The 13,250-nt window shown below is 49.1% G+C and overlaps 1 protein-coding gene across 11 annotated transcripts in view; it reads left to right on the top strand.

Annotated features, from left to right (window-relative positions):
- DCTN1 (dynactin subunit 1) overlaps positions 1 to 13,250 on the top strand; it is a 138,612-nt gene that overhangs the window by 99,798 nt on the left and 25,564 nt on the right. For all 11 annotated transcript variants that reach the window (XM_048846488.2, XM_048846489.2, XM_048846487.2 and 8 more), the window contains 3 exons: positions 4,568 to 4,759; positions 7,961 to 8,158; positions 11,837 to 12,041. In XM_048846488.2, the coding sequence (XP_048702445.2) occupies positions 4,568 to 4,759; positions 7,961 to 8,158; positions 11,837 to 12,041 (595 nt within the window). The remainder of the gene's footprint in view (positions 1 to 4,567; positions 4,760 to 7,960; positions 8,159 to 11,836; positions 12,042 to 13,250) is intronic.

Below are 13,250 nucleotides of genomic sequence, written 5' to 3'. Positions count from 1 at the left end.
GCCTGAATGCCTGGGCTGATGGCTGCTCTGGTCATGTGCCACAAGGGGGAGAGGCGACTGCTTGGGGTAATTATAGGACAGACCATTTAGAGTGTGAAGTTTGAGCCACCACTTTGAATTCCACCCGGAAGCCAATGCAGTTCCTAGGGTGCTCCCAGTGAGAGAGAGAGAGACGGCTCAAATGGATTGCTGCATTCTGCATCCCCTTCAGTTTGAGTGATGTTAAGATGTAGCCCCATGGAGAACGCTTTATGATGGTCTGATCTCGAGGAAACAAAGGCATGGATAAGTGTAGTAGGCTTGCATCTGACTGACACGGCCATTAGTCACCCCATTCCACCCAGACAGTAACGTGGCACCTTTGCTGATGTTTGCTGCTTCCACATCCAGTCGCATCTGGGGTCTAACTAAAGCCCAAGTTACAAACTATAGTGACCAATAGCAGATGCTGATCCAATACTAATGAGTTCTGCTAGCTCCTTCCCCCAGCATTGTCAGCTGGGGGAATTATCTCAGCTGGCTAGCTCTCCAGGGCAAGGCCAGCTAGCAGACACTCCCTCCGCAGAGCTGAGTATCGTTCTATACCGAAGGCACCTCCCCCCATGTCTCCTTACTACCCCTCCTAGTGTCCCCTGATACGCCCTGATCAGAAGGGGAGACTGAATTAAACCCTGCAGGACCCCAGACAAGTGTTTGTCAGAACCAAAGCTATCCACTTACCAGTGGGGTTCTCTGCCCACAGGGAGCAGAGCCACTCCCTAGGCAATTCCAGCGAACTCTGACAGGTCACAGATGTGTCCACAGCCACTCTTGGTCAGTGATAAATATTCTAACTCCTCCTGCACACCATATCCTCAGCCTTGGCTAGGAAGAGTCCATCAGCTGGTGCCACTAGTGCAGTTGGCCCCGGACCCAGGTCTGAAGTCAGAGGGCTCTAGGCAATGCCAGAGCTGCTTCACCATGAACTCCTCCCAAAACGGGAGGCTCAGTATCATTTGATAGCTAGCAGGGTTGGTGGGACCCAGTGGTGTTTTGAATAGGGGCCTTGCCAATGCTGCTCTCAGAACACCTGGTGTCCTACCCTCCCCTAGAGAGGTGTTACCAGTCTCAACAAGCTCTAGGTCCAACATCTCCCCCTGGCCCTATCCGCCTCAGGAGGTCCAGGTTCCAAGCTGCAGTTGGTGGCCTTTAAGCACCCCAATGCTTCCAGCCCTTCAGCAGCATCACTCCCTGAAGACGCACCTAGGTTTGTCCACTGGTGACACTGCCCTGATCCCACGGACGCTGACAGCTCGATCTGGCAACGCGGTTTTATCTGCAAAGTACTATGAAAATTCCCTACAGCAAAGAGATTTGCTTGTGTAGAGTAGCCTGCTTCTCAGAGGTGGCATATGCCTGGCAAAGGCTGGTGCCACAAGGTCTCTTCCCAGGACCAAGGCTGGATGCTCCTAGTTTCAGAGGGAAACATGGAGCAGCCTGCTTCTCCATAGGGCACTGTACCTCCATCAGTTCATTGTGTAGGCTAGACTTCTGCGTCATGTGCCCAGAGCGCTCACTCTGGAGACTCTGCAGCATGGTGCCTACTGGGGGGCCAGAGTTCAATGTCCCGGTGAACAGTGCTGCTCAGGAAGGTTCAGGCAGCGTTGGTTCATTGCCGTAAATGGTTCTCAAGCACCGGTGCCCATGCTGATCTGGAGTGATGGCCTGGCTGTATCCTAGCTAATGCAGAGCTGAGCTGGGAGTTAGGCTGTGTCTAAGCTTAAAATGTGACCGTGACAAAGCTGTAGTTCTGCCATGTAGACACTCACTGCAGCCCCGGGAGGGGTCCCCCGTTGCTGTGGTTAATCAGGCTCCCCGAGAGGTGGAAGCTGGGTCCATGGAAGAATCCTTCCATTGACCTAGTGCAGTGGACCTCAGGTTATTCACACCCCCGAGAAATAGCTATGCCGAGGTAAGTGGTCAGTGTAGACCAGCCCTGAGACTTGACAAATGTGGTGTGTGTGCCAAAGAGCCAATGCCAAGGGATAAAATGAAATTAACCCTCAATAAATTAGCTGACTGACTCTAACACACCTCGATACCACAGCAATGGGTCCGTTAGAAATGCATGTCGGAGAGGAGTTATATATAGGTCTATAAAATCATGAGTGGTATGGAGAAAGTGAAGAAGGAAAAGTTATTGACTTGTTCCCATAAGATAAGAACGAGGGGCTACCAAATGAAATTAATGGGCAGCAGGTTTAAAACAAATCAAAGGAAGTTCTTCTTCACTCAGCGCACAGTCAACCTGTGGAACTCCTTGTCTGAGGAGGTTGTGAGGGCTAGGACTATAACAGGGTTTAAAAGAGAGCTGGATAAATTCATGGAGGTTAAGTCCATTAATGGCTATGAGCCAGGATGGGTAAGGAATGGTGTCCCTAGCCTCTGTTTGTCAGAGGGTGGAGATGGATGGTAGGAGAGATCACTAGATCATGACCTGTTAAGTTCACTCCCTCTGGGGCACCTGGCATTGGCCACTGTCGGCAGACAGGACACTGGGCTGGATGGACCTTTGGTCTGACCCAGGCTGGCCTTTCTTATGTTCTTATGAGTTGAAGATAAGCACTAGTCAGCACTTTCTGAGAAGTTTGCTGCTTTTTTGTAGACTCCAGATTCCCTTCGTCTCCTCACCTGTATTGCAGCCCTTTTACGCCACACTGCTGGGAGCTCCAGCCAGTCCAGAGAACAGCTGCGTAGGCCCCATATCACAGTGTAGTGTCCATTGTTACCACGCCTGTGATGGTATGTCGTAGGCTTGCTTCATTACTGAGCATGGCTCTTCTTGGTGAACCCTGCCCCTTCTAGATGAAGTCAGAATTTACCATGTATCGTGGCAATACGTTTAAAAGGAAAATTACCAACTTCCGTGTTGTGTCATAAAGTTGGAGACAAAGAACAGCATACAAAAGAGACCATTTGACTCTCCCAAGAAGCAGGAGTGAAATCTGCAAGGGTATGCTGAAGAAACAAGATTAAAATGGCAAATTAAAACAATTCAGACTTTAAAATTGAAAATCTCCAAGTACCCAGTAGCAGCTGTTTGCTAAATTCTGAATAATACGTTGAATTAAAGTTCAGAAAATGCAAATACGCAAATGCCATTTACAAATGGCTGGCTCTGGAGGCCTTCGGGGCACTCTTGCTTGAAGTTTATCAGAATTAGGTGTGTCCATCATTTGTTTATGTAGGAGAGTCTCCATCCAAAGCTATATTTGGCTGGACCCAGGTTAGGTGATTGGACACAGTTTTGCAGGTCCAAAGGCTGGTCTGTTTGTCACAAGTGTCAGGCTTTCTCTTCTACTGCCACCTCCCCCATAAGTGCCCCTCCATTATTTCTCTGTATAGCCTTTGTTAGATGTTAGCAAACTCCTTACTGCTGCTTCGTTTATTGTCACTCCTGGGATCTACCCCTCTCTAGTCCCCTAAAAATTCATAGATTGCAAGGTCAGCAGGAACCATTGTGATCATCTAGTCTGACCCCAGCAAAGCACAGGCCAGAGACCTGCCCCAAAATAATTCCTGGAGTGGAGCTTTTAGAAAAACAGCCAGTCTTGATTTTAAAGTGTCAGTGACAGAGAATTCACCACGACCCTCAGTAAATTGTTCCAAAGGTTAATTACTTTCACTGTTAAAGATGTACGCCATATTTCCACTCTAAGTTTGTCTAGCTTTGACTTCCAGCCATTGGATCATGTTAGACCTTCCTCTGCTCCCCTTATTCCTCCATTTAGGTACTTATAGGCTGGGATCAAATCACCCTTAAATGTCTCTTGTTCAGCTAAATAGACTGAGCTCTTAGAGGATCCCTACAAGGCAGGTTTTCTGACCCTTCCGTCACTCTCATGGCTTTTCTCTGACCCCTCTCCAATTTATCAACATCCATCTTGACTTGTGGGCCCCAGACCTGGGCACAGGATCCCAGCTCCAGCTCCCTTGCCCAGAGCAGTGCTAGCTGTGCAGGGCTCACAGTAATAAAGGGAACCGAAAACATAGTGTTGTCTGTTCATAGCAGCATATAGGACTCAAGGTGTGGCATGGATCTGCTGGGTTAGCACTGGGCCATTTTTACAATTCCATTGCCCACTATTACCACTCTCTAACTGGTGAAGCAAAATGTTTCTTGTCCTCAGCCTTGCCAGAAGCCCTTTTCTGAAGGTATCGGGTATGCTTAGTGGGGACTGTATGCTCGTGCCCAGAATGGGCCCTTGCAGATAAGTAGAATATCGCACAGTGCCTGCATGTTCTAGGATCATCGGTAAGTCCGTCGGTTCTGCAGTAGTTACACCCTACAGGGTTTCACTCCCTGGGTTCGTCTGTGTTGAAACCAGCACTGGGAGTCACAGGCCCTCAGCCATAATAATTGGTGATGGTGCTCTGTCCCAGGAAGGGCTTGTTTTAAGAATAACATGGAGGCAAAGTTCAAAGCGAGGCCCGAATGAAAGGTGGAGACAGTGGTGAGTGATGGCAGATCCCTCCCAAAGCAAGTGCTGTTCTGACTCTTTTCCCCCTTGACCATGTTGTTTTGCAGCCTACCCGGACTCCCAACTCTGCAGCATCCAGCGGTACAGCTGGGCCCTCTGGCTCCGCTTCCGCCTCAGGGGGCGAGATGAGTAGCAGTGAGCCCAGCACACCTGCTCAGACACCTCTGGCTGCGCCGGTCATTCCAACTCCTTCCCTGACCTCTCCGGTGGCACCTCCTTCAGCTCCTTCCCCCACGAAGGTAAAGGTGTAAAACAGGGCAATGTCCCAGGGGTGTGGAACCTTCACTTCAGCCTGTGGCTGTCTGATTGCTCTACCCGAGTGGGGAGGGGGAGGAGAGTGCTCAAAGGCAAGGAGGCAAGAGAACAGGAAGCAGGCCGGGGGGCATGGCAGGGGAACCATTTTTCAGCCCACCCTATGCCATGCTCCAACAAAAACGGCCAGGGAGCGCTCTTGTGTTCCGTCTCTGTACAGCACTCGTGTGACTGCATCTGGAATATCCCAGTCGGTTCTGGGCACCACACTACCACAGACTGAAAGCAATGCAGAGAATACCTGCGAAAGCAACCTGGGGTTTTGAACGGATTGTCTTCTGAGATGCATATGTATAGCATGGCTAAGAGTAGACCAAGGGCAGATGTGGGGCGAAACCCCAAGGCTGGAAAGGAGGTTCAGGATGGTGAGAATACCACTGCTTAGCTCAGCACTCTACAAACATTAACCCTTCCAGCATATTTGTGAGATTGGAATATGGCTGTATCTCATTTTAGAGATGAGGAAACTGAGGCACGGAGATGAAGGTCACACAAATTGGAGCTGGGACTAGACCCCTGGCTCTCGACTCTGTCCCATGGCTTACACTCTAGGTCTCTTGTGTGGGGAAAGTCAAAACGGTGTTTTGTTTTGCCTGACTATCCAGACTGATGATCTGACCTTGAGAGGGTGGTGGGCTGAGGAATATTCTCCCCCAGGTAAGGTGGAGAAGCCCCATTCTCTGGGATGGGACAAACTGTTAGGGAATATCCCGTGGAGAACAACCTGACCTGGCCTTAGAGGTGGGCTGGTGATTTAATGGGTGTTTGATGGCTGATAATTACTATCTAGGCCAATTTTGTTGTTTAAAATAGTTTTTCATTATTTCCCTCCTGCACCTTCTTAATTAGCTGAATTTCGAGCTTATGAAAGATTTAGGACAGGAGGGCAAAGAAGTAATAGCACAAGATGTGAAAAAGCATTTGAGGTTTTGTGTGAAGTTGTGAGCTGGAAAAAGCACCACCTAGTGGAGGGAAAAGGCATTCCAGCCTCATCAGTTCAGGGTTCATCGTCCGTTACACCTGTGCCTGAAACCTGCTCACTTGCTAGCCCTGTTACTGATGCCCAAATCAACTGAGAACACAGAAGGAAAAGACTCTGGTATCTGACAACACTTAGTGCCTCATCAATTCCACTGGTTGCTCTGCAGAGCCCATCAGTTTGTGCTGTTTGTGTAGGTTTTTCACACAGCAGCCGGGGGGATAAATAAAAAGAAAATAGGAAAATGTGATTGTAAAACTCACTAGGTGTTGGTGGGGTGCTTGGGAGCAGGTGCAGAACCCCAAACGAGTTGCAGCTATTTAAAAAAATGGACTAGACTTCAAATGGATGGGGGACCCACGTTTCCATCAAGAGCGAGTGCCGGTCTTGTAGCTGCACGATGCGTAGCCAAGCAAAGAATCTTCTGAAACACCTGAAGGCATTTTCTGCTATCAGCATGCTGAGCAGCACCCATTTGTTCACATCGGGCAGGTGACTGCTGCTCACTGAACATTGGTGCAGGGGGAGATCGTCTTTGTCTGCTCAGTCACCAAGGCCTTGCTGGGAGTTCCGCTTGGCTCTGTGATTCTCCCATCAGGAAAAGCCCAGGCATGGCTGCATAATACCTTCCAGGCTTTGTGCTGCTTGAGGGATGTTCTTCCTTCCTGTGCAGGCAGTTCTCCAGTTACCGGGCAGATAGGTTTCCAGGGAACAACATGTTAGCCTTACACATGTTTTAGGGAGAGTCCAAGTCCCCTTGCAGCGTGAAGGGCTTCAGGAAGAGATGTTTCACCTCAAAAGGGTGGGACCCAACAGGGCTGCATTAGAAGCTTGCCAGGAACCTGGGGACTGTGCCTAATTCTCATGCACTGGAGTAGATTGCAGCCACCTTCAACTTTGGTGCGGAGGAGACGCTTCAGGTCCCAGCATACACTGCTTCATCTTTGAGCAGCCTTTGCTCAGATCAAGATGGAGTGTTGCTTGCTGGCACCAGAATCCTCTGTGGGCTACACCTGTAAAAGGTAAGGATGTCTTTGAACTGGGTTTTGAAACCCAACTGCTTCAGCCCAAATTCAGCCAGTGGCTCTTTGTCCTAACAGAGTCAAGTGACCTCCTGTTGATGCTGGTTACCTGGGTTATCTTTCAGTGGGAAAGGTCTCGCCTGCTTGTCTCTGGAGAGCCCACTGGTTAGCCTGAAAGAGGGCACTGCAGTCAGACACAATGGCTAGTTTGTGGTTTGCAGGGGAGATGCCTCTATGGCACTGTCATCTTGCTGAGGGATCAGGGCAGTGCTCCAGCCTTACCTGGGTGAAGAATCACACATGTGCTGGATTTTGCACTGAGCCTTTCCTTCTAGAGATGAAAGTGTCCAGAGCCATGATTCCAAAACCTTCAGAATCCAACATAGAGAATCTCTTAGCCATGCTTAACCCCCTTTGGTATAGTAACCGCCCCATCGTATCGGAGCAACTGATGGGGGAGAGATGGGAAAGGATTAGGGTGCCTTTGGCACTCAGTAGAGTAACCCCATGGCATCAACTAATAACTCTCCAGTTTACAGTGGGCACAGTTTGTGTGTGTCTGCAAGTTGTTAAACTTCATTTAAATAAGCTTTAAAGCATTAGCCATTACACACGCTGTAATTTAAAATCACATAGCTTGTCACATTAGAACCCCAGTCCTGTTAGTGGAAACACTTTTTCCTTGCACGTGTCACTACTCTGACCCCTAGGGGCAGGAGAGGGGAATTAGGTGAGTTAATTTTGTACATTATTGATTTTCAGAAGGGCTGAGCACCCACAAATCCCCGTGAAGTCACTTGTAAGTGCAGGTGCACAGCACCTTTGAAGGCCAGGCCATCTCTCAGCACATCGAGAAGCATTGAACCATGTTCTGTGGGTGAACTGAAACTCAATGAGATTAAAAAATTATACAGGCTTTGGAAATGGAAGAACATAGTGAATGAAATTATTCTAAGAGGCCTTTAATGCTGCTGCTGTTGGAAAAGGGTTGACTGAATTCTGAGGACTGGGTCAGACTTAGAAGGTTTTGTTGCCTGTGCATTAAATTAGAGGTATTTGGGGAAATGCATTGTTACATGACATTTCTACTTCTCAGAGTAACCTCCCATTTCCCCCTGGCTGTGCAGGAGGAGGAGAACCTGCGTTCTCAAGTCAGAGACCTGGAGGAGAAGCTGGAGACTCTGAAGATGAAGCGAAATGAAGACAAAGCAAAGCTGAAAGAGCTGGAGAAATACAAGATCCAGTTGGAGCAGGTGCAGGAGTGGAAGAGCAAAATGCAGGAACAACAGATTGACCTCCAGAAACGTCTAAAGGAGGCCAAAAAGGTGAGCATCTTCTTGGCGGGCATGTGGCAGCAGCCAGAACGGTGCAGCTCACGTTAATGACACGTCAAGGGAACCAGTACATTCAAGGCTATTTAATTGTTGGAAATAAGATTGGGGAGTTCTTACTTTATTTTTTGATACATCCACTAGCATAAAAATATGAACTCCCCCAGATCCTGTCTTTTGAAGAGATGTGGGCCCTAAAGCAACCTGTGACCACAACATAGCAAACATTGGCTTATGTGCTGGCTTGAGAGTGCAAAAGCCAAATGGAAGTAAACTACACTCAGTGCTGAATTGATTTGTACAGGGCACTAAATATGTCTGGGTCCATTATCCTGGTGGCATCTTACTGTGGTTTATTTTGGCCTATTTTCTCCCCATATCTGAGGCAAGAGTTTTGTCATGGAGCCACACTGACCAGCTTTAGCCAAGCAGTGCTTCGTATAATGTGTCCCTTCTGCCAGTGGCCTCTGCAGATTCCCACTTTTGGCTTGTGATGGAAGCACCTTGACCCTATGGGAATCTTCTGGAGAGAGTGGTGGCCATTAGGCCTCTCCTCTCTCCCTCCTATCCCGGAGGGGCCCAGGCGTTCCCCTTCTCTTCCTTCTAACCACAGAAAGTGCAGCGGTCTCCAGCCACACACAGTGTCCTCAGCGCGTTCCTCATCCTTTTCTTTCATCTGCCCTAGGGGGCAAATTTTGTTTGTAGTTAGTCAATCGGTCAGATTCCTTAAAGGAGGAGGAGAGGAGATGCAGTGGCCTGGGCTCCATCTGGACCTGTGGGTTGCCTGGCACACTCCTACTGAGATGGGAGGCTCATGAGGCCCGTCAGCTGGGGCTGGCCCTGTGTGAGTCTATTGTCAGCTTTCTGCTCACAGTTGAAGTGACTGGCTCTGTTCAGGTTGATCTAGGAGGCCTGGCTGTGTGCTTAACGTGGCTTCTGAAGGATCTAGACCCAGCAGACAAGCACAGACCTAGGACAGCCAAGCATAGAGCCAGAGCTGAGGCTACCAAGCGAGGATCCCACACCTTGATTAGGGAGAGTCCCTTGTCTACTGCTTTTCTCTGTCACTGTGGCTCCAGATGTGCCCAGGTCAGTGGAGTCTGGTACTGCAGTTCCAACACTATGATTTTTGGAGAGTGGCTTGCCATACGGATTCTGAGCCCGACCTAGTGGTATGAACAAACAGAGCCACTGTGGAAATCCTCACAGCACCGGCAAGAGGGAAACTCATTGCAAGCCTCTGATCAGATCCAGGATGCTGGAGCTGTTGGTTACAGGATCGCATTTTAATGTTGTGTTTCCTGTATGGCCATGTTCAGATGCATGCACTCAGTGCGCTCCCTCTGGGAGAGGGTTTTCTTCTTCCAGTGCCCCTTCTATCAGACCCTAACCCTGAAAGCAAGGAGAGAGAGGCAGGTCCATTCTTACGATCACACGCCTTTGGCAGAGTTGTTAGTCGTGTAGGTCCCAGGATATTAGAGAGACCAGGTGGGTGAGGTAATAGCTTTTATTGGGCCAACTTCTGTTTTCCAAGCTTGTCTCCCTCACCAACAGAAGTTGGGTCAATAAAATATATTCGCTCACCCACCTTGTATATCACAAGTTTTAGCAGCCAGTGTATTTGGACCTGGAGCTCTGCTCCCTGGACTCCAGGTAGGACCTGATGAGTGAGTTTCTTTTTGGCTTCCAGCCATAGGTGCCAACTCTGTGGGTGCTCTGGGGCTGGAGCACCCACGGGGAAAAAACGATGGGTTCTGAGCACCCACCGGCAGCCCCCCCAACTCCCCCCAGTGCCTCCTGCCCACCGATAGGCCACACAGATCAGCACCTCTCTGATCAGCAGATAGGCCACACAGATCAGCACCTCTCTGAAACGAACAGCTGTTTCGCGGCAGGCAGGAGGCTGGGAGGGAGCGGGAGGTGCTGATCGGCGGGGCAGAGGTGGGGTGGGATGGGGTCTTGGGGGAAGGGGTGGAGTGGGGGCAGGGCCTGGATCAGAGCCAGATCTCCTCGGACATCAGCACAGAGCAGCATGAACACATTTATTCAAAACTAAATCAAACAATAAGAGACTGAATCACATGTGACAAGTCACTTTGCTTAACACATGACTGAAAGGTCCTTGGATACTGCGGTGCTGAGGGCTGTACAAGAACCTTTATAGAACAGAGATTGTGTGGAGAACTTGGAGTGGGTGGATTGCCTGGAAGATGTTTTAATGCTTTGTGTATTGTGACTTGTGGTGTGGTTAGGTGCCTTGCAATAGGCTCTTTTCTAAATAACCTTTCATCACAGCCAGAGCATTATCCGCCAGTGCTCTGCAATGCCTGCTTTCCCAGCAATCTGGCTTGAGGAGGTAAATTGCTATTGTTAGATCTAAATTCTGCATTGAAAGACATGAACATAAAAGGGAAGCTTAGAACCTAACACAGCAGCCAAACTGCTCAGTACTGTCTGTTGGTGTTATCCAACGGGAATGGACCCACAGCTGTTTGTTTTATTAGTGGGGATGATCCGAGATCACTACTCCATTTTAACAGACTAGGCTAAATGCTGTTACTACAAAGAAACGTATAAAATATGCTTGATGTGTGTCCGTACTGAAAATGCAGCCGTGAGCCGGTGCCATGGCTTGGCGCATTCCGTGAGTTACACAAACAGACCAGCTCATCATCCTTGTGTGTGTTTAACACACCTGCCTTTTGTCAGGTTAACACCTTGGTTAGATTTTAGTGATCCCCAGTTAGGGTCTGGGGAACCTCTCTTAATGAAAATGAAACAGTTGTGTCCTCTGGCATGTAATACTTCATAATGTAACCTGCTGGTACCTCCCATCCTGGTTACCAAAGCAGTCAGGAATTCATCATGCAAAGGTTAAATCTGAGGGCAAGTCTCGACTACAAAATTAAGTCGACCTAAGTTACATGGATATACAACCACCACAGTCATTGAATCGGTTTTACACATCACACTATGCTCCTCGTGTGAGCCGTGAGAGTCCTTGCCAGGAGCACTTGCACCCTTTTAACTGCCAGTGTGGGGCATTGTGGGATGGTTTCTGAAAGGCAGCAACGGTCGATGTAAGCAGCACACTGTCTGAACTGACAACGTGTCAACCTAACTACATCGCCTTCACCTCCGCAAGAGGTGTAGCACTTGAGTTATTAAGTCAATTGTGGTGACTTACGGCGGCGGGAGAGACAGTTCAGTGTAGACACAGGTCGAAGTAAGCTGCCTTACATGGCCCTTACTCGAACTCTGTAGGGTAGACCAGGCCTGAGTCCGGCAGCGTTACCAGACCTGCTTCTTTCTTATTGTTCCCAAGTGCGGTGGGAGGAATCCAGGCCACTCAGGCCCTGTGCCACTGGTCCAGGGTGGAGGTGGGAGGGGTTGGAAGTGCAGTTGCTGGGCTGAGGGGGGAAGAGGTGCTGAGGTGGAACAGAAATAAGACCGTTTTCGTGGCAGTGGCCTTTTCCCCTGCTAGCCTGGTAAGCGTTTACTAACTGGGATTTGACTGCATGCAGTCCCCCTCCAGGAACGCTGTCACAGCCAGGATTAGCTGAGCCCCACAGCTGGGTAATGGTTCCGGTTAGTGACCGAGTCTGAGGAGCGCCCCAGTCCCATCAGGCTTCCTTCGCAAGGTGTCCTCATCCTGTTTCTGCCTGACTGCAGGAAGCCAAAGATGCATTGGAAGCCAAGGAGCATTACATGGAGGAGATGGCTGATACGGCTGATGCTATCGAGATGGCAACTCTGGACAAGGAGATGGCGGAAGAGCGAGCCGAATCCCTGCAGCAGGAGGTGGATTCCCTGAAAGAGAAGGTGGAATATCTCACAATGGACCTGGAAATCCTGAAACATGAGATAGAAGAGAAAGGTGAGAGGTGTGGGGACCACCCATTGTGAAACGGTCTTGCAGGTGTGTGGGGGGGGTCCCATCTTAATGTAAACATGGGTTGGGGAGTAAATCTACATGTTGGGGAGATCCCATTGTTGTGATGAGTGCAGCATAAATACCAGGCTACGCTGATACATCCTGCACCCGTTGGTGTCAGTGGGAACCTTGTCATTGAGGAGTTAATTGTCACTGATGAAATAAACAGTAATAAGTCACTAGGACCAGATGGGATTCACCCAAGAGTTTAAAAAAAAAAAAGGTGGGGGGGTGTCTCCAGAGGCAATCCCGTCACTTAGAGCCCAGTGAGCCTAACTTCAGTACCGGACAAATTGTTGATTTTCTTCTTTACTAGAGTTTCAACCAGACGCAGAGATGAACATGATTTGTTGGGGAAAAGTCACCATGGTTTTTGTAAAGGGAACTCCTGGCTCTCCAATCTAGTAGAATTCTTTGAGGGGGTCAGCAAACGTGGACAAGGGGGATCCCGTGAATAGTGTACAAGGAATTTCAGAAAGCCTTTGACAAGATCCCTCACAAAAGGCTCTTAAGCAAAGGAGGCAATCATGAGACAAGGGGGAAGGTCCTCTTATGGATCAGTAACTGGTTAAAAGAGAGGAAACAGGTAGGAATCGATTGTCAGTTTTCACAGTGGAGAGAGGTAAATGGCGGGACTCCACAAGGATCTGTGCTGGGACCAAGGTCATACAACGTATTCGTAAGTGAGCTGGCGAAAGGGGTGAACAGGTGGCAAAGTCTGCAGATGATTCAAGATAACTGAATACAGTTAAGTCCCGAGTTGGCTGCGAGGAGCCACAAAGGGGTCTCACACAACTGGGTGACTGGCAACAAAATGGCAGATGAAATTCCATGTTGATACATGCAAAGTAATGCACATTGGAAAACATCCCGACTATCCATTGAAAACGGTGGAGTCTAAATGAGCTGTTACCACTCAAGCAAGGGATCTTGGAGTCCTCGTGGATAGGTCTGTGGATACATCTGCTCCATGTGCAGCGGCACAGAATGTTAGGAGCCATTTGGGAAAGGGTAGATAATGGACAGAATGCCACGACGTAAATCCTTGGGGCACCCACATCTGGAGCACTGCCTGCAGTTCTAGTTGCCCCACCTCCAAAAGGTATATTGGAACTGGAAGAAGTACAGAAAAGGGCAACAAAAATGATGAGG

This window comes from Caretta caretta, chromosome 4 (assembly GCF_965140235.1).
Source record: "Caretta caretta isolate rCarCar2 chromosome 4, rCarCar1.hap1, whole genome shotgun sequence".
NCBI lineage: Eukaryota > Metazoa > Chordata > Testudines > Cheloniidae > Caretta > Caretta caretta.
This window is presented reverse-complemented; position numbering and strand designations above follow the sequence as displayed.